This window comes from Nakaseomyces glabratus, chromosome M (genome assembly GCF_010111755.1).
Source record: "Nakaseomyces glabratus chromosome M, complete sequence".
Classification (NCBI taxonomy): domain Eukaryota; kingdom Fungi; phylum Ascomycota; class Saccharomycetes; order Saccharomycetales; family Saccharomycetaceae; genus Nakaseomyces; species Nakaseomyces glabratus.
In genome coordinates this window covers 1,100,097-1,120,034 of record NC_088963.1, presented here as the reverse complement: position 1 = coordinate 1,120,034, position 19,938 = coordinate 1,100,097, and the positions used below count along the sequence as shown (strand labels likewise).

The 19,938-nt window shown below is 38.3% G+C and overlaps 13 protein-coding genes and 2 non-coding genes across 15 annotated transcripts; 11 read left to right on the top strand and 4 right to left on the bottom strand.

The window, feature by feature from the left end:
* Window positions 1–125: 125 nt before the first annotated feature.
* TAF7 (TATA-binding protein-associated factor TAF7) lies at window positions 126–1,775 on the top strand (the record flags this gene model as incomplete). Its single annotated transcript, XM_449830.1, has 1 exon — window positions 126–1,775. The coding sequence occupies one exon, from the start codon at window positions 126–128 to the stop codon at window positions 1,773–1,775; it is 1,650 nt and encodes a 549-aa protein (XP_449830.1).
* A 382-nt stretch (window positions 1,776–2,157) lies between these two features.
* Window positions 2,158–2,964, top strand: ORA1 (oxidoreductase; the record flags this gene model as incomplete). Its single annotated transcript, XM_449829.1, has 1 exon — window positions 2,158–2,964. One exon carries the CDS (start codon window positions 2,158–2,160, stop codon window positions 2,962–2,964), a length of 807 nt encoding a protein of 268 aa, XP_449829.1.
* A 278-nt stretch (window positions 2,965–3,242) lies between these two features.
* MRPL44 (mitochondrial 54S ribosomal protein mL53) lies at window positions 3,243–3,702 on the top strand (the record flags this gene model as incomplete). The annotated part of the gene is made up of 2 exons (XM_002999562.1): window positions 3,243–3,300; window positions 3,464–3,702. The coding sequence occupies 2 exons, from the start codon at window positions 3,243–3,245 to the stop codon at window positions 3,700–3,702; spliced, it is 297 nt and encodes a 98-aa protein (XP_002999608.1).
* Window positions 3,703–3,956: 254 nt separating this feature from the next.
* On the top strand, window positions 3,957–5,927 carry MRE11 (MRX complex nuclease subunit; the record flags this gene model as incomplete). Its single annotated transcript, XM_449828.1, has 1 exon — window positions 3,957–5,927. The coding sequence occupies one exon, from the start codon at window positions 3,957–3,959 to the stop codon at window positions 5,925–5,927; it is 1,971 nt and encodes a 656-aa protein (XP_449828.1).
* Window positions 5,928–6,084: 157 nt separating this feature from the next.
* On the bottom strand, window positions 6,085–7,470 carry UBP8 (ubiquitin-specific protease UBP8; the record flags this gene model as incomplete). Its single annotated transcript, XM_449827.1, has 1 exon — window positions 6,085–7,470. The coding sequence occupies one exon, from the start codon at window positions 7,468–7,470 to the stop codon at window positions 6,085–6,087; it is 1,386 nt and encodes a 461-aa protein (XP_449827.1).
* A 588-nt stretch (window positions 7,471–8,058) lies between these two features.
* On the top strand, window positions 8,059–8,718 carry FSH2 (putative serine hydrolase; the record flags this gene model as incomplete). The annotated part of the gene is made up of 1 exon (XM_449826.1): window positions 8,059–8,718. One exon carries the CDS (start codon window positions 8,059–8,061, stop codon window positions 8,716–8,718), a length of 660 nt encoding a protein of 219 aa, XP_449826.1.
* A 314-nt stretch (window positions 8,719–9,032) lies between these two features.
* Window positions 9,033–12,005, bottom strand: MAK21 (RNA-binding ribosome biosynthesis protein MAK21; the record flags this gene model as incomplete). The annotated part of the gene is made up of 1 exon (XM_449825.1): window positions 9,033–12,005. One exon carries the CDS (start codon window positions 12,003–12,005, stop codon window positions 9,033–9,035), a length of 2,973 nt encoding a protein of 990 aa, XP_449825.1.
* Window positions 12,006–12,230: 225 nt separating this feature from the next.
* tR(ACG)4 lies at window positions 12,231–12,303 on the top strand. The gene has a single exon. It is a non-coding gene; the product is annotated as a tRNA-Arg (tRNA).
* Window positions 12,304–12,557: 254 nt separating this feature from the next.
* Window positions 12,558–13,370, top strand: RRP1 (Rrp1p; the record flags this gene model as incomplete). Its single annotated transcript, XM_449824.1, has 1 exon — window positions 12,558–13,370. The coding sequence occupies one exon, from the start codon at window positions 12,558–12,560 to the stop codon at window positions 13,368–13,370; it is 813 nt and encodes a 270-aa protein (XP_449824.1).
* A 327-nt stretch (window positions 13,371–13,697) lies between these two features.
* On the top strand, window positions 13,698–13,916 carry SSS1 (translocon subunit SSS1; the record flags this gene model as incomplete). Its single annotated transcript, XM_002999561.1, has 1 exon — window positions 13,698–13,916. One exon carries the CDS (start codon window positions 13,698–13,700, stop codon window positions 13,914–13,916), a length of 219 nt encoding a protein of 72 aa, XP_002999607.1.
* A 410-nt stretch (window positions 13,917–14,326) lies between these two features.
* Window positions 14,327–14,983, top strand: GVI51_M10989 (uncharacterized protein; the record flags this gene model as incomplete). Its single annotated transcript, XM_449823.1, has 1 exon — window positions 14,327–14,983. The coding sequence occupies one exon, from the start codon at window positions 14,327–14,329 to the stop codon at window positions 14,981–14,983; it is 657 nt and encodes a 218-aa protein (XP_449823.1).
* Window positions 14,984–15,937: 954 nt separating this feature from the next.
* Window positions 15,938–16,939, top strand: GVI51_M10967 (uncharacterized protein; the record flags this gene model as incomplete). Its single annotated transcript, XM_449822.1, has 1 exon — window positions 15,938–16,939. One exon carries the CDS (start codon window positions 15,938–15,940, stop codon window positions 16,937–16,939), a length of 1,002 nt encoding a protein of 333 aa, XP_449822.1.
* Window positions 16,940–17,118: 179 nt separating this feature from the next.
* On the bottom strand, window positions 17,119–18,258 carry GVI51_M10945 (uncharacterized protein; the record flags this gene model as incomplete). Its single annotated transcript, XM_449821.1, has 1 exon — window positions 17,119–18,258. One exon carries the CDS (start codon window positions 18,256–18,258, stop codon window positions 17,119–17,121), a length of 1,140 nt encoding a protein of 379 aa, XP_449821.1.
* A 380-nt stretch (window positions 18,259–18,638) lies between these two features.
* On the top strand, window positions 18,639–18,725 carry tK(UUU)3. Its single transcript is given in 2 exon segments — window positions 18,639–18,675; window positions 18,690–18,725. It is a non-coding gene; the product is annotated as a tRNA-Lys (tRNA).
* Window positions 18,726–18,997: 272 nt separating this feature from the next.
* EGO4 (Ego4p) lies at window positions 18,998–19,276 on the bottom strand (the record flags this gene model as incomplete). Its single annotated transcript, XM_002999560.1, has 1 exon — window positions 18,998–19,276. One exon carries the CDS (start codon window positions 19,274–19,276, stop codon window positions 18,998–19,000), a length of 279 nt encoding a protein of 92 aa, XP_002999606.1.
* Window positions 19,277–19,938: the final 662 nt, after the last annotated feature.

The following is a 19,938-nucleotide window of genomic DNA, read 5'->3' as shown; positions in this document are numbered from 1 at the left end:
AAAAATTGTGAAAAAAGTTGCATAATTATAAGAAACAAGTCAAATTCAGTGATAGTTTCTACAAACTTCTTGAAATAGAAGGGCATTGGATAGTGTAATCAATTTGTACCTGTGAGAATATAGATATGGCTGTTATTAAGATTAAGAAGCCCAAGAAGAATGAGGGTGCTAACGAATCGGAAGGCCCAAAATTAAAGAAGATACGGATAAGTGCTGGGAATAGGAAAGAGGAGAAAGAACCCAAGAAATTAAAGATTAACTTGAAAAAGACAGATGTCAAGAAATCTGGTAGTGTTGTTAAGTTGAAGCTGGGGTCGAAGAAAGAGGAGAAGCAGTCTCGGACGCCGCGTCTGCGGTTGAAACCTATCCGTATACCTGGTGAAGGTTATGACTCTGAGGCGTCTGATTTGGAGGATGATCCGTTGATTGAGTCTGGTATTATACTGCGAGTGCTTCCAGATGTACAGGTTGATTTTATCAAGAATTCAATTGAATCTGGTGACTATACCGGTATTAGCATCAAGTGGAAGGGTGAGAGGCATGCGATTCTCAAGTTAAATAATGTAACATATGGTGCCATCTTGGTAGATTTACCGACAATAATAGAAGTTAACAAGAGTGTTGATCGTAAGAATCTTTTCAAGACGTTTGATGTCACACAGATGCTCGTTTGTGTGAAACCCATTACCAGTGAGGACGAGTTGTTTACCCTAGAGGCACCAGAAACCGAGGATCTGATATCCAAACACTATGAAGAATATCTAGATGAAATAAATGATCACAAAGTTAAGTTGTTCAAGAATGCCAACCATGTCAATTTGCACTCAGAAACTGAAGCCAAGAACTTGGAGAAACTAGCGCTAAAGAAGTATCATTACAAGCACGGATTAACGCCTCCTCTGTATAATGTGCGAAACAGGAGGTTCAGAAGACAGATGCATGCGGATGAATTTGAGTATGCTGAAAAGATAGTGGACATGCTTCTTAAAGCAGATGCCCAAGCTGAGGATGTTAAGTTTGATCTCATAGCGCCATCAGACGTTCCAGAGAAGGGATCGGTGAGTGCAGCACCATCGCATGTTGATCTATCTGTGGCTAATAAGCCTGAAGTGCTCAACGAAGACGTGACGTTACAGGACGATGATGAGGACTTAGACCTTGAAGAGGCGTTCCAAAGTGATGAAGATGAGTCCGAGTCTACTAAGCGTAGTGATGCATTATTCGGAGACCAAGATGAAGAAGGCGGAGACGAGGTTGAGCAAGATAATGGTGAGGATGAAGATGATGATGATGATGATGAAGACGACGATGAAGAGGAAGAAGAAGAAGAAGTTGGTTCAGTAGCTAAGAGTGGTGATGATAATGAAAAGAGACAACATACGGAGTTGTTAGCAGACGAGCTGAACGAATTGGTATCTACGCTAGAGCACACAAAGGATAAGCTTGAAAAGGCAACTAATCCATTGCTAAAGTCAAGATTTGTTGACAGCATCAAGAAGTTAGAAAAAGAAGTCGAGCTGAAGAAAAAACAACTGAAGGAGTCAGAGAATCAATTAAGCGGTGGCACAGGCCCAGTGAGCTCGACAGGAATAGTGGATGAAGACGACGAAGATCAAGATGACGAAGATGACGACGAAGACGAAGAGGAGGAGGAGGAGGAGGGCGAAGGTGAAGGTGAAGAAGACAAGGACGACTCAAAGGAAGACAAAGAAGAAGAGCTTGATCAGAACGACCTCGACATGATGATGCTATTTGGTGGTGAAGGCGATGAATAAGCCGGATTAGGTAGGTGCTAGAGAATTTGCGTTAAATAGACTTCTATAGAATTTTGCGAATGAGATAGGCTTATGCAACCTAAATTACACTTTTGTCACAGTTACGATGAACTGCCAGAATGATTAGATTGGCAAGGCAACTGATAAGGGTCGGGTTAGTGATAAGACCAATCGTTGACAATTATTGATAACGGTCTTACTGCATGCTCAACCAAATTCCGATGGTATTTGCCCTATTTGCCAACTGTATCATCATGCATTTGAATCGATTAGTCGATAGCAACTATATATAAGACCCTGATTTACCAGTTTTATTATTTCGCTCTTAAGGTAAAGTCGGTAGGTCTCGAGGACTATTGACAAATATATATACAAATACAGAATGTCTCAAGGAAGAAAAGCTGCTGAGAGGTTACAAGGGAAGATTGCCTTTATTACGGGTGCCTCTGCGGGCATCGGTAAAGCTACAGCCATTGAGTATTTGGATGCTTCCAATGGTAGTGTGAAGCTAGTTCTTGGTGCACGTAGAATGGAGAAATTGGAGGAGTTGAAGAAGGAATTGCTGGCTCAATATCCTGATGCAAAGATTCATATAGGTAAACTGGATGTTACAGACTTTGAAAACGTCAAGCAGTTTTTGGCTGACTTGCCAGAAGAGTTCAAGGACATCGACATCCTGATCAATAACGCTGGTAAAGCGTTGGGGTCTGACAAAGTTGGAGACATTGACCCTGAGGATATCGCAGGAATGGTTAACACCAACGTCCTTGCATTGATCAATTTAACACAATTGTTGTTGCCATTATTCAAGAAGAAGAACAGTGGTGATATCGTCAACTTGGGATCGATTGCTGGTAGAGACGCATACCCAACGGGTGCTATATACTGTGCAACAAAACATGCTGTCAGGGCATTCACACAATCCTTAAGGAAGGAATTGATCAACACCGACATTAGAGTAATTGAAATTGCTCCTGGTATGGTCGAAACCGAGTTTTCTGTGGTCAGGTACAAAGGTGACAAGTCCAAAGCAGACGACGTCTACAGAGGTACAACACCACTATATGCCGATGATATCGCGGATTTGATTGTGTACTCTACCAGCAGAAAGCCAAACATGGTGGTAGCAGATGTCCTGGTCTTCCCAACACACCAGGCATCGGCTTCGCACATCTACAGGGGCGACTAAATGAAGTCGTCGCATGAACACTGTTTTAGTGATAGTTTATCATGGAATAAATAGATATAGTATTTGATAATTAACTGTTTCACATCTCCAATAAGTAGTTGAATATCATAATGCAATTAGTTGAACTCATTGCATCGCATTGACCTGTGAATGCTAAAAAGCTTTGAAATCCCGAATTTCGAACAAAAAGACCTGATAAATTGAGTGTTAAAGGTGTAACATACAGGTAACAGAGGGTAAAACTAATACAAAGCATAAAGCACAGTACTATTGCCATCATGATTACAAAATACTTCAGCAAGGTTGCTGTGAGGTTTAACCCTTTCGGTAAAGAAGGTATGCATCATTACAACGACTGTCTTCAAGGCGCAACATCGGTGCCAATTTTTAGGAAGGAAATGGGAGCATTATACTAACTAATTGCGTAATCAAAACGCCTATCCACACAATTATTGGATTTTTAAATAGGTATTTTGGACAATATACAATTTCTATACAGCAGGCGCAGTTAGACTTCTTTTATCCTCTATTCCGCCAGTGCAACGGATGCAGAGTACACAGATAACAAACCAGTTACTTACTGAGTCCAGCACAGCTACTCCGCTAGTGAAGATTACATACAAAGATAAGAAAGAGCTTGAGCTGGATCCCAGAGGCCACTCATTCGAAGAGCTAGCGAACTACTTTGACAGACACTCCAGACAGTTGCAGATCAAAGAGACCATTGAGAACCAGTAGTAAGTGTCGTTACGTTTGCTAATCTGCCAATTACGATAACCTGTACATAAACATAATCAAGTATATAGTCATTTAATCTATTCCTTAAGAAATATACAAACTGCTTCAACCTTGAAACACTTTTGTAATTGAAACTTTTACTTATTATGAACAACTCGCCTTATAATTTAAAGTTACTTGGGAGACTAAAGCTCATGAAGAACAAGCAGTTCTAGTTGGGAGAACAAGTGGCAACAAACAGCATACAACGACAAATGGAGTTGCCAGATGAGGATACTATACGTATACTGATCACCACGGATAACCATGTTGGCTACAATGAGAATGATCCCATCACAGGAGATGATTCCTGGCGTACTTTCCATGAAATTATGATGCTAGCTAAGGAAAACAACGCTGATATGGTTTTGCAATCTGGTGACTTGTTTCATGTGAATAAACCTTCCAAGAAATCTCTTTACCAGGTTCTCAAGACACTAAGATTGGCATGCATGGGAGACAAGCCTTGTGAGTTGGAGTTACTCAGTGATCCATCTAAAGTATTCAATTATGATGAGTTCACAGATGTCAATTATGAGGACCCTAATTTCAACATATCTATACCCATGTTTGCAATATCTGGTAACCATGATGATGCTACAGGTGATTCCTTACTCTGTCCGATGGATGTATTGCATGCGACTGGTTTGGTGAACCATTTTGGTAAAGTTTTAGAAGCTGACAAGATTAATATTGCACCATTATTATTTCAGAAAGGTAAAACTAAGCTGGCATTGTATGGTTTGGCTTCTGTCAGGGAAGAGAGACTATTTAGGACATTCAAAGATGGGGGAGTTACATTTGAAGTACCAACGGTTAGTGAAAATGAGTGGTTTAATATATTATGTGTGCATCAAAACCATACAGGACATACTAATACTGCGTTTCTACCGGAACAATTCCTACCAGATTTTTTGAATTTAATTATATGGGGGCATGAGCATGAATGCATACCAAATTTCATGCATAACCCTTCAAAGGATTTTGATGTGTTGCAACCAGGATCATCAGTTGCTACATCTTTATGTGAAGCTGAATGCAAGGAAAAACATGTATTTATAGTTGAACTTCGACATGAGACGAAACCCAAACTGATTCCATTAAAATTGGATACTGTAAGGACATTTAAGATGAAGACAATTCATTTGAAAGACGAACCAACATTGAGACCGCATGATAAGGAGGCAATATCAAAGTATCTTGTTGATATTATAGAAGAAATGTTGGATGAAGCTAACCGCGAAACTAAGGAGAAACTATTTCCTAATATACCAATGGATGAAATTGAATCAATGGGAAGCTTCCCACTTCCATTAATAAGACTAAGAGTTGACTATAGTGGTCCCGATGAAAATCCAGAAATTATATATCAAGTTGAAAATCCAAGAAGGTTTAGCAACAGATTTGTTGGGAAAATAGCAAATACCAATAATATTGTACAGTTTTTCAGAGCAAAGAGGAAGCCTATAGCCAAAACCCGTAAAGATGGTGTGACAACTATGGATATAGACAACGAATTGCCATTTAATGATGGATCGGAATTACAGGTAGATGACCTAATAGCAGATTTACTGAAGAAGATGAATTTATCTCTACTTCCAGAAAATGGTATGAATGAAGCCATGAAGAAATTTGTTGATAAGGATGAAAAGTTGGCACTGAAGCAATTTATAGAAAAAGAAATTCATCATGAAGTTGATATTTTATATAATAATAAGGATTTTATTCATGGTGATGATCCGGAAGAGATAAAGAAGTTTATTAAAAGCGTAAAAAGAGCAAATACAAGTGATCAGAGCTCTTCCTTAGATATAAACAAAGATGAGGCTGCTGATCTTCTTCTTAATGGATATGATAATGGCATAAATAAATTGCCAGCAAAGTCATCAAGGAACTCTAGACCTTCTACTCGACAAAAAAAGAATTTGAGCAGCGAAATTATTGTTTCTGAGGATGAGTTAGAATCTGACCATGACGCTGATTTAAAAGGATATGATGAAGACCTGATAGAGATTAGCTCTGATGAGGACAACTATCGCGAAAGGAGGAGAGTTAGGAGCACAAAACCTACTAAAAGTCCGAAGGGATCGGCCAAATCTAGTAAAAGATCAGCTACAACAAGGAAATCTGCCCGAACACCAAAAACAGATATTCTTGGTAGTCTGTTAGCGAAAAAGAGGAAATAAGTTTATATAACTAGATTCTTTGGAATTACTATGCATACGTAATTAGACAATGCTATAATGTTTAATTGAAAAGTCATTATGATGATTTATAAGATTGTTCATCAAGTATATTGAGAAATCGCTTTGTGCGTGGAGCTGAAGAACCGTGGCAACGCCGTTAACTGATATGCTTTACGATATAAAATAATAAATATGCTTGTTCTTTTAGCACATCTTTTTCCAGGATCTTTGTAACCATAGAATCATTGAATTTGAACCATTCTCCATTTTCTATTTTACAAAAAGCAACGTAGTGACCCTCATTTACAGATCCAGTATGTGAAATTATCCCGATTAATTCATATAATATCGATGGATCTTCATCAGGGTTCTGGTTGTCCTTTAGGTAAGGTTTCATATCTAAAATTTTGGGAAATTCGATATAGTCATTTAATTTTTGATTTACACCACTCATTAGATGCTCAAACCGTTTTAACTGAAGTACTAAAACTGGCGGAAGTTTATTGATTGTAAACTGTTTTATTGGATTCTGTTGAGCTTGGCATTTCTTGCAAAAGAAGTCGTAATCATGAAGTTGTTCTTTCTTGTGAAAATTATCTAAGCACTCTGTTAGTGTGTGTTTGTCTTTAATCCCTAATGAAAGGTCTATAAAAGGATCAAATGTCGTTTTCGAGTCGTTATTACATTCTGGACAAACAATTGAACTCTTCAATGATCCTTGGAATGATGAATGAACCACACAGTTGCATAGTTTGTCATCAGAATGCGAGTGCATGCTACTTTTGTAATCTTGATGGATATGGTTTAATATAAATTGCCAATATTCATGCGCATCTTGTTGAGAGTACCCAGCCAGATTCTCGTTAACTTTCCAAGAACAGGTAAGTAGATTAATGAAGCCTTCATGTTTATTATTATTGTTCTTCTTGCTCTTATAATCATTCTGAACTGAATTGCCATAGAAATCAGCTATTATTGATGAAATAGCGCAGCTAGTACAATTGCTAGCCATTTTGAGGGTACAATTATTGCTATGTTGCTGGCACATGAAGTATCGTATCATATATGGGTTATGGATAATGCATTGCATTATACTGCTCATGTAACATGTAGATCCCATGTTAACTAAACCAGCCATACCATCGATCTGATCAACTGTCGGCACATTTGTATATTCCTCGTAATAGTCCCATCTATTAGCCAATGCCGCATCTCTAAATAGATCAAAATCACCAACATAGTCCATGCATTGAAAGCAAAATACTAGTTCGGTTTGTGCATTAATGCCAAATAAATGACCTGTCTCTTTGCTATGTTGTTCAAAATGTGAGCCGTTCCAGCAGCCGCAGAATCCACATTGAAGACATAAAAAGTTCGAACCATTGGATATCTCTTTGCAAGTCGAGCATCGAAAAGCATGCAATAGCTTCGCCTTGATAGGAGAATGGCGTAGTACACTCTGTGTAGTACTTAATGCATTTAGCCAAGCTGCTCTATTCTTGGGATTCTCAAAAATTGACTGAATATGCTGGCAATCATCCATCACTAAATTAAATGTACGATACCAAAATAATTTCTTATGATCCTGTGGTCAAATAATAAGCTGGACTTAGAACCTTTCCAATGTCTATTAGGGATCAAATATTTTGTCTGCCTCTACTCGATATTTTGTCAGTTTGGTCTATTGTATCCCATATATTAAATAAAAAAACCGTCGTTATTCCTCGCTTATTGATCGGATCAACACTGGAATTTCAGCAAAATATAGAGACTCTTCCCAGCAACTTTAGTACTAAAATCTTAAGGCCTACTGTGATCTTCACACTATTGATAATGATGTAAATCAAACCCATAAATCGGATATGGCAAGCTATTAAGTATGTGAATTTTTCAGTTTTTTGTCAAATTGCCTGATTTTGCAAAAAAACTCAAAAGTCATCTCATCGCAGCTGATTTTTCACAATATTTAGCAATATTGACCATCGAATTCTAAAGAATTGTGTTAAATTCTGCTTTATTTTATAACTCCTGGTTAATTGTATATCGACTTCATGTCGTTCATTATATAATTTTTATAATTGGTTTAAAATATAAACAAATTGGTGAGCTATAATAAAGAACTCAAGTGAAAATGGCAAAGAAAGTGCTGATGTTACATGGATTAGCCCAATCTGGAGAGTATTTTGCCTCTAAGACGAAAGGTTTTGCAGCGGAACTTGAAAAGCTGGACTATGAGCTCTACTACCCTACTGCTCCTAACAGCTTCCCGCCAGCTGACTTGCCAAATGGGCTACTTGATGAGATCGACGACAAAGTTTCTTCGCAGAGCGGGGTTATAGCTTGGCTTCAAAATAAAGAAACTGGTGATGGTTACTACATTCCAGAAACCACTATCAATTATTTACATAACTACATCATCGAAAATGGTCCCTTTGATGGTATAGTAGGGTTTTCTCAAGGTGCTGGTTTGGCAGGATACTTAGTTACTGATTTCAATGGACTACTGAATCTAACAGAAGAGGAACAACCACCTTTGAAATTTCTGATGGCCTTCAGTGGGTTTAGGTTTAGAGGTGAGGAGCACCAAAAACAGTATAAAAATCCAATTTCTATCAAAACTCTGCATGTACATGGTGAATTGGACACAGTCACAGAACCAGAGAAAGTGCAGGCACTCTATGACTCTTGTGATTCAAGTAGTCGCACATTTTTGACTCACAAGGGTGGTCACTTCATTCCAAATTCAAGAGGATTTTTGAAGAAAGTAGTAGAATGGTTAAATGAGCTTTAAAATATGCAATATTTATTATGTTATTTAATGCATTTAAATTTAACTTTGATGGCATACTAGTTTTATAATACAAAGTAAAAGACAAAAAGATCATCATGTGTGGCGGTACTTAACCCCTATATATACAAAGTGATTTAAATTTAATGTTATGGTCATCAATGCAGTTCTTCACTCATCAACTATATCGTGATATTAATAGAGTGCTTATATTAATTACTATACAATGCCTATTTAAATGTTTCGATGCACATTATGATCAATTTAACTGTAAAATGGATTTATTAGGAAATTTAAGAATTTTAGCATTAGCCAGTTTATTCGCTGTCTGATTCAAGGTATTTAGCGTAATCTTCTGCAGCTGCAAAGACAGGAAGCGATTTTTTCTTGCTCTTCTTCTGCTTTTTATTCTTTTTGTTATCTTCTTCTTCTTCTTCGGATGAGGACACCTCGTCTTCTCTTAGTCTCTTTAATGTATCAGAATCAATACCGTCTTCGTCTTCATCCTCATCGTCGTCCTCGTTTTCATCTTCGTCTTCTTGTTCTTTACCTTCTCCATCATCATTGAAGCTGTAGAAAATATCTTCATCAATGTTGACATCATTTGAGTCAGAGTCTTCCTCGTCGTCATCATCTGATGGGGCAACATCTTGATCTTCATCATCACTCATATCACTCATATCACCGAAGTCTTCATCGCTGAAACCTACGCTATCATCACTATCATCTTCAACATCTGGTCTGGACTTGACCAAAGCATTCCAGATCTCATCCTCATCCATCTCTTCATCTTCTTCTTTAGGTTGAGCTTCCTTCTTATCAGACTTGATCGCAGTCTTCTTTGAAGTGAAATATTGGTAGAAGAAACGGTCTTCTGGCTTAATCTCCTCTACCTTGCTATCAATCCAGTTTTTGGTATTGACAGGGCCGATATTACGTACCATATCAGATGCTTTAACCAACAAAGATTCGCGTGTTTGTGCACCACCAAATAAAGGTTGCATAATGGATGAACCTCTAGAAAGTGGTTTTTGTTTAGCATTTCTATAGACAAATCTATCCAAGAAATGTGTAAGGGTGTATAGACCTAAGTCTGGTTTCGAAACTTCTTTGTACTTACCATTTACAAAAGCCTCTGCGTATGCTTTGACAGTAGGATGGTAATGATCTGTGAAGTTTGCTATTTCCCATAGAGAAGATACATCTGCATTCGCAAACTTTGGATCTCTCTTACGTGAATCATATTGACGAACATGAGCCTTCTCTGAGCTATCCTCATCAGCTTCATCGGCTTGATATTCTTGATCGACTGGTGTATTGGTCAAAAGGTTCTGAATGTGAGGAACGATTTGGACCAATTGGATCAGTAGGAAAAAGAAACCCACAATAGTACCGATGTTAACCCAGTGAGAGGATACTTGTAAAATTCTCTTTACAAAAGCTTCTACTCTTGAAATATTACTTGCATCTTGTTTCAACGATTTATAAAGCAAGTTCAGGTAAATACCTTGCTTTGAGGAGTTAACCAGTCTTGGATCTAGTAAACTTTCATATAAGGTTCTATAGTATCTATCGTTGTTTAATTTGGCTTTAACAGTCACTTGGTTAATGAGGACAAGAGCTTGGACAGATGTATTGAAGTTCGAGGAGTGGGTGATCTTGTATAGGGTCTCCAAATGAGTTTCGTAAACAGATGCCGAAAGTTGTGCAAATGGGAACGCTCTGTTTATACCAGTCAATAATGAACTGAAAAGCTTGGAATTCTTTTCCTTAATGACTTCTGATTCGGTAACGTCTTCCTTAACAGACTTACCACCCTTTTTACCTCTTTTGAAGTTTTTCTTACGCTTGTTTTCATAACTCTTCTTGGTCTTTTCGGGACCATCATCTTTATTGTCCTTTTCAGTACTTATTAGGAACTTCTCAAACAAAGTAAAGTATGTCTTGATTAGCTTGTTGGCTATTTCATCTTCAGTTCTTGTTAGAATGGTTTGATTTAGGGTGATGGTTGAGTAGTAGGTAGCGTGATAGTCAGCGTTTGGACGAAGAGCTATGTCAACAATTGCATCAATAATAATAGATTTCATATTTGGGTGCTCTTGTTGTAATTTCAGTAGCAAATATGAAGACTTCGAAGAGACTTTTGAGTCGATATCACCTAATTTATTAACACCCAGTCTTAATAAGTTGAATTCCTGTTCTGGCTGTTTGATCAGGAAATCGAATATATGAGTCAAAACTTGCATTCTCACGTGAATGATAGGGTCATGAGACAGCAGTTCTAATGTCTCTAAAATTTTGAAGAAAAGCTTCTTTAGGTAATCCTCAAAATAGAAGATAGCCAAAGTCCGCTTGTTCAACATCATCGATAGACCTGGTTGGTTTTTAAAGTATCTTAATTTTCTGTTAGGTAGTAAACCGCTCAAGAGCAAATCCTTTAGTGCATTCAAACTCTGCAAAGCAGAATTCCTGGATTTTTTACTGCAAAAAGATAGAAGCATATCTAGGGACTTCATGTTGTGGAGTGGTGAATCCTGTATCAGCAAAGTTAGGGCTGAAATTTTATCGCTCAGTGTACCATCTGACAGAATTTGAGACATAAACTTTCTCTGAGAGGAATCCTTGGTAAATTCGTCATAGTAGGTCTGGTTATCGGCCTCTAAGGTCTCTTTACCTCTGTTGAATAAAGTAGTGATCTGTTCTTTGGTCAATGGTTCTTCATTTTGACTATCCAGAACATTCTGTTTCAGTTGAGGGTCCAATGGTACTTGATACCAAGGTACATCATAAGGCACAATTAACTTATCAGATGAAATTATAGTGGTTTGTGAGATGAATCCGCTGTCTTTCTTTTCTTTTGGCTCTTCTGGCTCGCTGTCTTGTCCTTCCTCTTCTGATTCAGAACTAAGCTCTTCTTCATCGTCATTTTCTTCGTCTTCGTCGTCATCTTCATCGTTTTCCTGAGCTTCTTCAGCCACTTCCTCCTTGGCATCTGGCACAGCATGCTTATCCAAACCCAGCTTCCCAATGAAACTCTTCAACTCGGAACCTAGCTCACCGTCATCGCCGTCTTCAGCATCCAGGATCAACACCTCATCATCATTCTCATCAACATCAACATCTTTGATCAGATCAAGATCCTTCTCACTAGCACCAAGCTCCAATGCTTCTCTCTTCAACACCTCATCGGTCTCTTTGCTCCCGTTCTTCTCCTGCTTCTTGTCGTGCTTCTTCTTCTGCTGCCCAATCTTGGACGCAACTTGATCCTTCAGCGAAAACCCTTTAGCCATTGGATATTTTATAACAAGACCTCGCTAGCTCACTCCACTCTCCATCCACTTTCCGCACCTTATACATTACATGCGATGAGCTCACTTTTTAAAGCTCATCGCAAATTTTAGAGTTAGCGTTTTCGACTAGAAAAATTTTTCAAAACTTACCCGCAATTATAATGAAGGAAAAACAACTACTCGGTATAGCAACACTTCGCCACTTCCACATTCAACGAATTCTTGTTCCTCGTGGCCCAATGGTCACGGCGTCTGGCTACGAACCAGAAGATTCCAGGTTCGAGTCCTGGCGGGGAAGAATACTTTTTTTTGTTGGCCTGCTAAAACCAAAATTCCCAGTTTGCCTTGGATATTGAACTTTTTCATCGTTATTTCTACGGCTGTTTCTGTGTATTTTTGCTTTAGACCATTAAAATTTTCAATCTCTTTTTTTTTTTAATTTCTGAAAAATTATTTCTGAGCTCATCGCATCGATGAGCTTATAACAGTAGTAGCCAGTTTCAAAGCAGTTACTAGTGTTTGTAGACGCTGTTATAGAAGGACGAGTACAAGATGGAAACTTCTAAATTTGTGAAGCAGTTGGCTTCTAACAACAGGGTTGTTAGGGAGAAGGCGTTGGAGACGCTGGAGCAGTTTATTGTGAGTGCGCAGTTCAAGAAGTCGAAGCAAGTTCAGTTTGATAAGCTATGGAAGGGTCTTTACTATGCGATGTGGTTCTGTGACCGTCCTCGTCCACAGCAGCGGTTGGCCTCTACGCTTGGTGCGCTGCACGTACGGTTCTTTGACGAGCGCGATAGCGGTGCGGAGGAGCTTACTGTCAATGACAAGGCGTTCGTGCGGTTCAGCAAGGCGTTCTGGAGGATCATGTGTCTTGAGTGGCTGGGGATCGACAGGTTCAGGCTGGACAAGTACCTGCTGCTGATCCGTCGTGCGCTGTTTAACCAGTTCAAGTACCTGCAGATGAGGCAATGGCATGCGCCGCTTGTTGCCAAGTATCTGGAGCGAGTTCTGGGCGCCATCCCGTTAAGTGGTGACCCTAAGGTGTACAACGGTATACCAATCCATGTGATGGATATCATGTTGGATGAATGGGAGCGTCTGGCGTTGGAAGACGAGGAAGAAGAGCTTGAGGAGGACAAGAAGCTGGAAATAATGAAGGAGTTTGTCTCTGGCTCGCCATTGGACCAAGTGCTAGATATACTGCGCAACTTGCTGAAGAACTACGATAACAGCAAAATCCTAAGAGACAAGATAAAGAAGGAAGTGCTCACCGACAAGAGACTCGCACAATGGGGCATTGTCGAAAAGAAACAAACCGAAGAGGAGAAAGAGGCCCAATCTGAAGAAGAATGGAAAGGATTTTAGAAAAAAAAATGGCTATCACCATCGCTCACATAAAAAAAAAATACATATATAAAACCTCTGCATAGATCATATATAAAAACTGTATCATAGAATAGAAAGCGTATTAGTACTATATTATTGAACACAGAACGTTATTGTCATCACTGAAAACGATGCCAGCACACTCGGATTTTCTGACAACGATGTGCTGTCAAACTGGGGGCAGCAGCAACAGAAGGCAATAGAAAAGGATTTACTTCCTAGTACTATATAAAGAAGCATGTTCAACTGCTATGCAGGCTTTCTAACTTTGCACAAGTAAGTACGACAGCAACTGATAAGAACATAATGGCTAAGAACGAAAAAGGTGAGAACAAGGAGCAAATCTTGGACGCTCCAATGGAGTTTGTCAAGGAAGGAAGTCAATTCTTGTCCAAGTGTAAGAAGCCAGACTTGAAGGAGTACACTAAGATTGTCAAGGCTGTTGGTATTGGTTTTGTTGCTGTTGGTGTTATTGGTTACGCAATCAAATTGATCCACATTCCAATCAGATATGTCATTGTTTGAGGATGTGAAGAAATGAATGTTACAGGAACCTCTACATATACAACATGCATTCTGGCATTGATACTATGACCTGGCTCATATGAATGAGCCATTATGTACTTTATCTATTCTATAATTTCTGAAAGGAAAGCAAATACAAAATACTAATAATATAATACAAAAATTTGTTATAAGTTGCCCGTGATTGTGATACAAGGCTGAAACTCTTCAGAGTACTTGAAACACTGGTATAACGATGTCAAAAGATGCGCTAGCTTGTCGCTTACTGGACTTGAAACTATTATTTTACAAGAGGTTCTTTGTGTTACATGGTTTGCATATATAATTGATGTGAATAGAGGCATTATCAATCACACATGGCTGTATTACACAGCTATGGCACGTATTAACACAAGAAAAGTATTTCAGTCATGGACACTAATCAAGCAAGAGATAGTGCTGGCACTGCCCTGACGCAGCCCTCATTCAGGGTGGATAGTCAAGGGTCTCAGACTACTTCGTCGATTGAAGACGATGTAGCCAAGATAATTGGCCCCATGGAAGGTGGTAAAGTCACTAAGGTTGATACAATTTTTTTACAGCAGGAAATTGACGATATAAAGACCAAAGAAAGGGCTAGCGGCTTTAAATTTCAGCCTTTCAAGAACTTGAAATCAAAATTCAAGGCCAAAAGAAAGAGACAAAAGGAGGCAATTGACTCGGCAAAAAGGACATTGCTGAGTGATGAGCTAGACCTCCGAGCCGCGAACAAATATGACCATGAGTACCGAAAGTTCATTGATAAATCATACTTTGCCGCTCGTAACGCCACAGCACAGCAGACAGAAGCGGAGATGGAAAGTTGTTTTATGGACGTTGAGCAAGCCTTCAACAAAGCACTCACAAACTATTTCAAGGAAAGATACAACATCCTGGTGACTCAGACGATCCCAAACGCCGCAGCCGAACCCGCAAAAGTAGCAAAAGCACCTCCACGCTCCATCAGACGCCCTAAAATACTTGGTAAGTCGGACGCTGACGAGTGCACTTACCCATTTCCAAAGCCCGACTCACCTCACCACTTATAACCACAGCTCTATAGAATAATCAAACAAACAATATTGCCAATATACCATTTTAGTTGACGTCCAAGCAGAATGAAACCACAAATCATTAGGGTTTTTCCTCCATGCTGTGGTCCAGTTTCGAACAAACCCTAACCCAGTAAGGCCAGCCTAGCTGGTTTGGTGTCCCATTCCTTCGACCACCCACCATCCACCTTGTCTCAGAACATACTGCACCAAATTTATTCTCGAGAACTCGAAATACCAAAAGGTTGAATGCCACCTAACAAACACCGCAGGAACCATTCACAAGATCTTGACCAGCAATTTCATCTATCTTGCAAGCAGCAATTGCTACGGTATGGTCTGTGCCCCTCGGTATCCACCAAAATGCATTTTCGCGAAATATGCACAGAACATTCGAAAGGCGTAAATTGCAATAAAGTTCTTGTGAGCTGGTCGCTGCGCATGTTTCTGAGTTAAAACACCACCAAAAATATACTTCCAAACTGGTTTCCTGTGGGGATTACGTCATATAATTGTCTTCAAGGGCTTTCTGGTCGAGAATATGTGCATGCCCTAGTTAGGGTATACACGTATCGAGTTAACGTTGCTGGGTCCCGTTGAAAGACTTTTTGGCGATGAGCTTGTATTGTTTGGAGTGGTGATCGAAAGGGGACCGTATAATTCGAAAGACGCCCGCGTCTTGCAAGCAATAGTCGAGTCTTGCCTTAAGAAAAAATAAAGCCCTAAATTTGGATGTCACACCAAATTATTTTCTTATGTGCGATGGGCATGAGCACCAAATTCAGATAAACCGTCTATTGGTTTACATTTACACCATATATATTATATACTATATATTATACAATTCATTAATTATAGTTAAAGATTTGGTATAGAGTGGCTTTATATTTGAGATTCTGAGACTATTAAAATAGAGAGCAGAAAGCTAAGGGTTAGTGTGAAGATACTCGGATGGATATGGATAAAAGGGTAGAAAGAGTTCCATTGGCGGAAGTCAGAGCCAGCAACGTACTGTCACAGCCTGTCACCATAAGTTCTAGTAAGAGAAAACTGGAGGTATATGATGGTGAGGAAACCCCTGCAAAAAAAGTGAAAGTTGTGGATCAAGTGGCTATAAGAGATGTAGCAACTGTTCCTGAGTACTCTACTGATATATTCAAAAACTTGTTCAAATCAGAAGAAGATACAATTCCTTCGCATAACTATTTGTTGGATGAAAAGTCTGAGTACCACATTCGTGCTAATATGAGAGCCATTCTAGTGGATTGGCTGGTAGATGTGCATAGGAATTTCAAATGTTTACCGGAAACATTACTTTTAGCCATTAACATTCTCGATAGAGTCTTATCTTCTACAAAAGTATCCGTATCAAAGCTGCAATTGGTAGCTGTAACGTCATTATTCATTGCATGTAAATATGAAGAGGTTAAGTTACCAAAGATAGCTAATTTCGCATATATTACTGATGGTGCTGCCACTGTGGAGGATATCAGAGAGGCCGAATTCAATATTCTTGAAACCTTGAGATTTAATATCAATTGGCCAAACCCGCTAAATTTCTTGAGAAGACTGTCACAGATTGATGACTACAATTATGAACTAAGGGATATCGCCAAGTTTGTACTTGAGTTTATTATGTGCACACATTATTTTGTTAACTACAAGCCTTCATTTCTCAGCGCTATGGCAATTTATTTATCAAAGCGCATCTGTAACGATGAAAGCAGCAACCACAATGAGGGTATTTTAACAACCTGGTCAGCGACACATACTGAATATAGTGGTGGTATAAATCCAAATAATGACCCCAAATTTAACGACAGCCTTAATGTGTTAATTGATGAATTTAAACAGCCATCTAACTCCACAAAGTCTTTACTTGCCAAATACAAGGCCAACACATACCATGGTATGTTCTTCAGAGTTCAGGACTGGTGTCTGAATTACATTTAGACATTTCTTCCTTCGCATAAACTCGTACTTTTGCATTTGTTCTTTACTTCATAAATAATAATATAATTCTCAATCCTGCATTAAATCATATATTAGCCATACATCATATTTCAGTCCTTAAAGTAGAAGTCATGGCGGTTTATGGGAGTTGGTAACAAGTATAGATATTGTTGTTGGCATTAAGCATACTTTTTAATTAAACACTTCACATATTTTGTTGCTCTATCTGCTACATTATAAGAAGCTAATTGTGAGTACTTTCTTTGAAGCTCAGTATGAATAGTTGGCTCAAGCAAATATTGTAAAATATATCTGCATATTTTTTCAATCGTTTGCATCAGTCCCTCTTTTTGAAACCGAGTCTTCAAATCTTTAATGGAATGATTATACATTTTCAAAGTTATCAAAGCAGCTGCTTTTGTTCTCATACTCATTCGATAGCTCAGGAACCTAAAATCCACAAACGTTATCTCTAGTAGATAAAGTGACATGAATTTCATTTCATTATAGTTTAAGTAGCCATCCAACTGTCTGTCGAGTAAAACTATGGGGCTTGGATAACCTATTTTAAAGTTTAATGTTTCTAAGATGTTAAATTCAGACTCCTTTATTTCTTCAGAATCGAAAATACCATTGGATTCAAGTGCAAACTGGAATATGCTTGGTGGTAGTACTTCTTCATATTTTGAAGCTATATATAAACATGTCAAACCAAGCAATTGGAATTTCTCGATGGGCAATTTCTTCTTTATCAAGAATTTGTCAATTAAGTCAATGGTCATATACAGCGTTTCATTTTCTAGCTTCAGATTTTGATGGATTTTAATTACCCAATTTAATAATAAGTCTCTTGTTTGTCTTAAACTGCTGTATTCATTAAGAATAGTGTCTGGCAGATATGTATCTTCATCTAATTTCAATAAATATTCATAAGCATTATCGAGCGTAGTGTTACACAAGTCGACCTCTGAATTTTCCTTAGCTATATGAATCTGACTGCTCTCATTGCTAATATTTTCTTTGTCAATTAAGCTAGAGTAAGGCAGTGATTTATTGCATTTATAATTTTTCAATACTGATTTTAAGACGTTAGTATTATCCATTATATTCAGAGAGTTTGCATTTTTCTCGAGACTCAAAGGAAGCTTATTGTTAATTGTTCTATTATCATTGAATATTGTTGCACCGATCTTGTTTCCAGGCTTGTATATTGCTTTAGGTAAAAGGTAATTTTTTATTATTTTGGAGTCCATTGTGAAATTAATATTTAGGTTAATCGCACACGCCACACTGCACATATACAAGTTTGCCAAACTCATAAACACATTGAAACAAATTAGGCACCAAAATATGAATTATACATCAGATAAATTACTTGAATACAAATCAAATTCTAGCCCTAACGACTGTTTAAATACCAATCGAGTATACAAATTTTGACAATGACACAAAAATTTACCTAGATTTTTAATGTGAACCGACACGATGTATAATACGATCCACTACCGCTGTCAAAACCATGCAGAGAGAAGCTATATATGTACTACAGCCTATAATATACCCTATCTTACCACTTACCTTTCGGTAGCAGCAAGTAACAAATGAACAATACCAATCCAATTGATCTATTCTCACAAATGAAACACCAATGAATTGCTGGTAGGCACCAAAATGCTGTCAAAGTAATCAGGAGAACTCATCCTTGTTAGCTCAGTTGGTAGAGCGTTCGGCTTTTACGTCAACGAGGACAACCGAAATGTCAGGGGTTCGAGCCCCCTATGAGGAGTTCTTCTTTTTTTTTTCATTTTTGAAAATGGCGTCGATCTTAATTCTTGATGAATAAACTATGCGTAAAAGATTGATATTATTTCATTACAGTCTGACAAATTAAATGAAGACAGAATTTAAACAAAAAATATCATTTATAGTTGTTGGACTAACGTAGACATTATAATAATTGTATTAAATAATTTATTAATATTTTTAATATTAGAAAACAGGAATAATTAGAAAAAAATTATAAACACAGGCTTATTAATAAATTTTATTGAGGTAGAATTATTTCTTCTCGTCCTTCTTGTCGTGGAAGTAAACGGTAGTCTTACCGGCACCATCCTTGAAAGCATGGCCGACAACCTTGCTGTCCTCGTAGACTTGGTAACCCAACTTACCCAATTCGTCATTGGATTTTCTGACAGCGTCGGCGACAAAGGACTTGTTGATCTTCTCACCGATACCAGAAGTGTCAATCAAATGATGCTTCTCATCAAATGTTAGAGTACCTAGAGTGTCTTGGCCCAATGCAGTTAGACTTTCAAATGTAATTTTGCTTGGCATGTTTTATTATGTGTATATGTGTATGTTTCTGTATGTTAATCAACAAATTTATAGTTGCAAGATAATAAGAACCTTTTATCGACCATACTTTTAGCAATAGCTGCCTGGCCTTTATATACATTTTCCAAGATTATGGGCAATCAAGATACGGGTTGCCCCCCCTTCGAGACTACTTTAACCTATCTCCCCCCTTGTGTATCAATCGTGATAATGAAATCCCCCTGACTATTACATATCCCCCCCTTTGTTGCTTGGTAAATCATTAGAAGCAAGCCTCTATTTTGCTGGCAAGAACTGGCTTACAGCATCCCCCTTACATAAGTTATATGGTGCTTCACATGAAATAAATCGAGAAATAGGTTTTGAATGTGGGGGGGATAAAGGAATCTTAAGTCCACCCCCTTTTAAAAGAATAAGGAGCCCCAATCCCGAGTTCTCGAAATGGTGATAGTAACAATAAGCCCAGTTCAAATCGCAAAATCATCCCATTGCTAAACAAATGCTCACTTCCCAGCTCCCTTTCACCCCCGATCTTTTCTCCCTACTTACCCATCAAAGGGATGATTAACTTATTGACAAGGTTTTATCAGAAAACTGGAATCACAAAGGACAACGTTGCACATCACAAGGACAAATCACCTGTCAAGAGGACAATCTTCCCA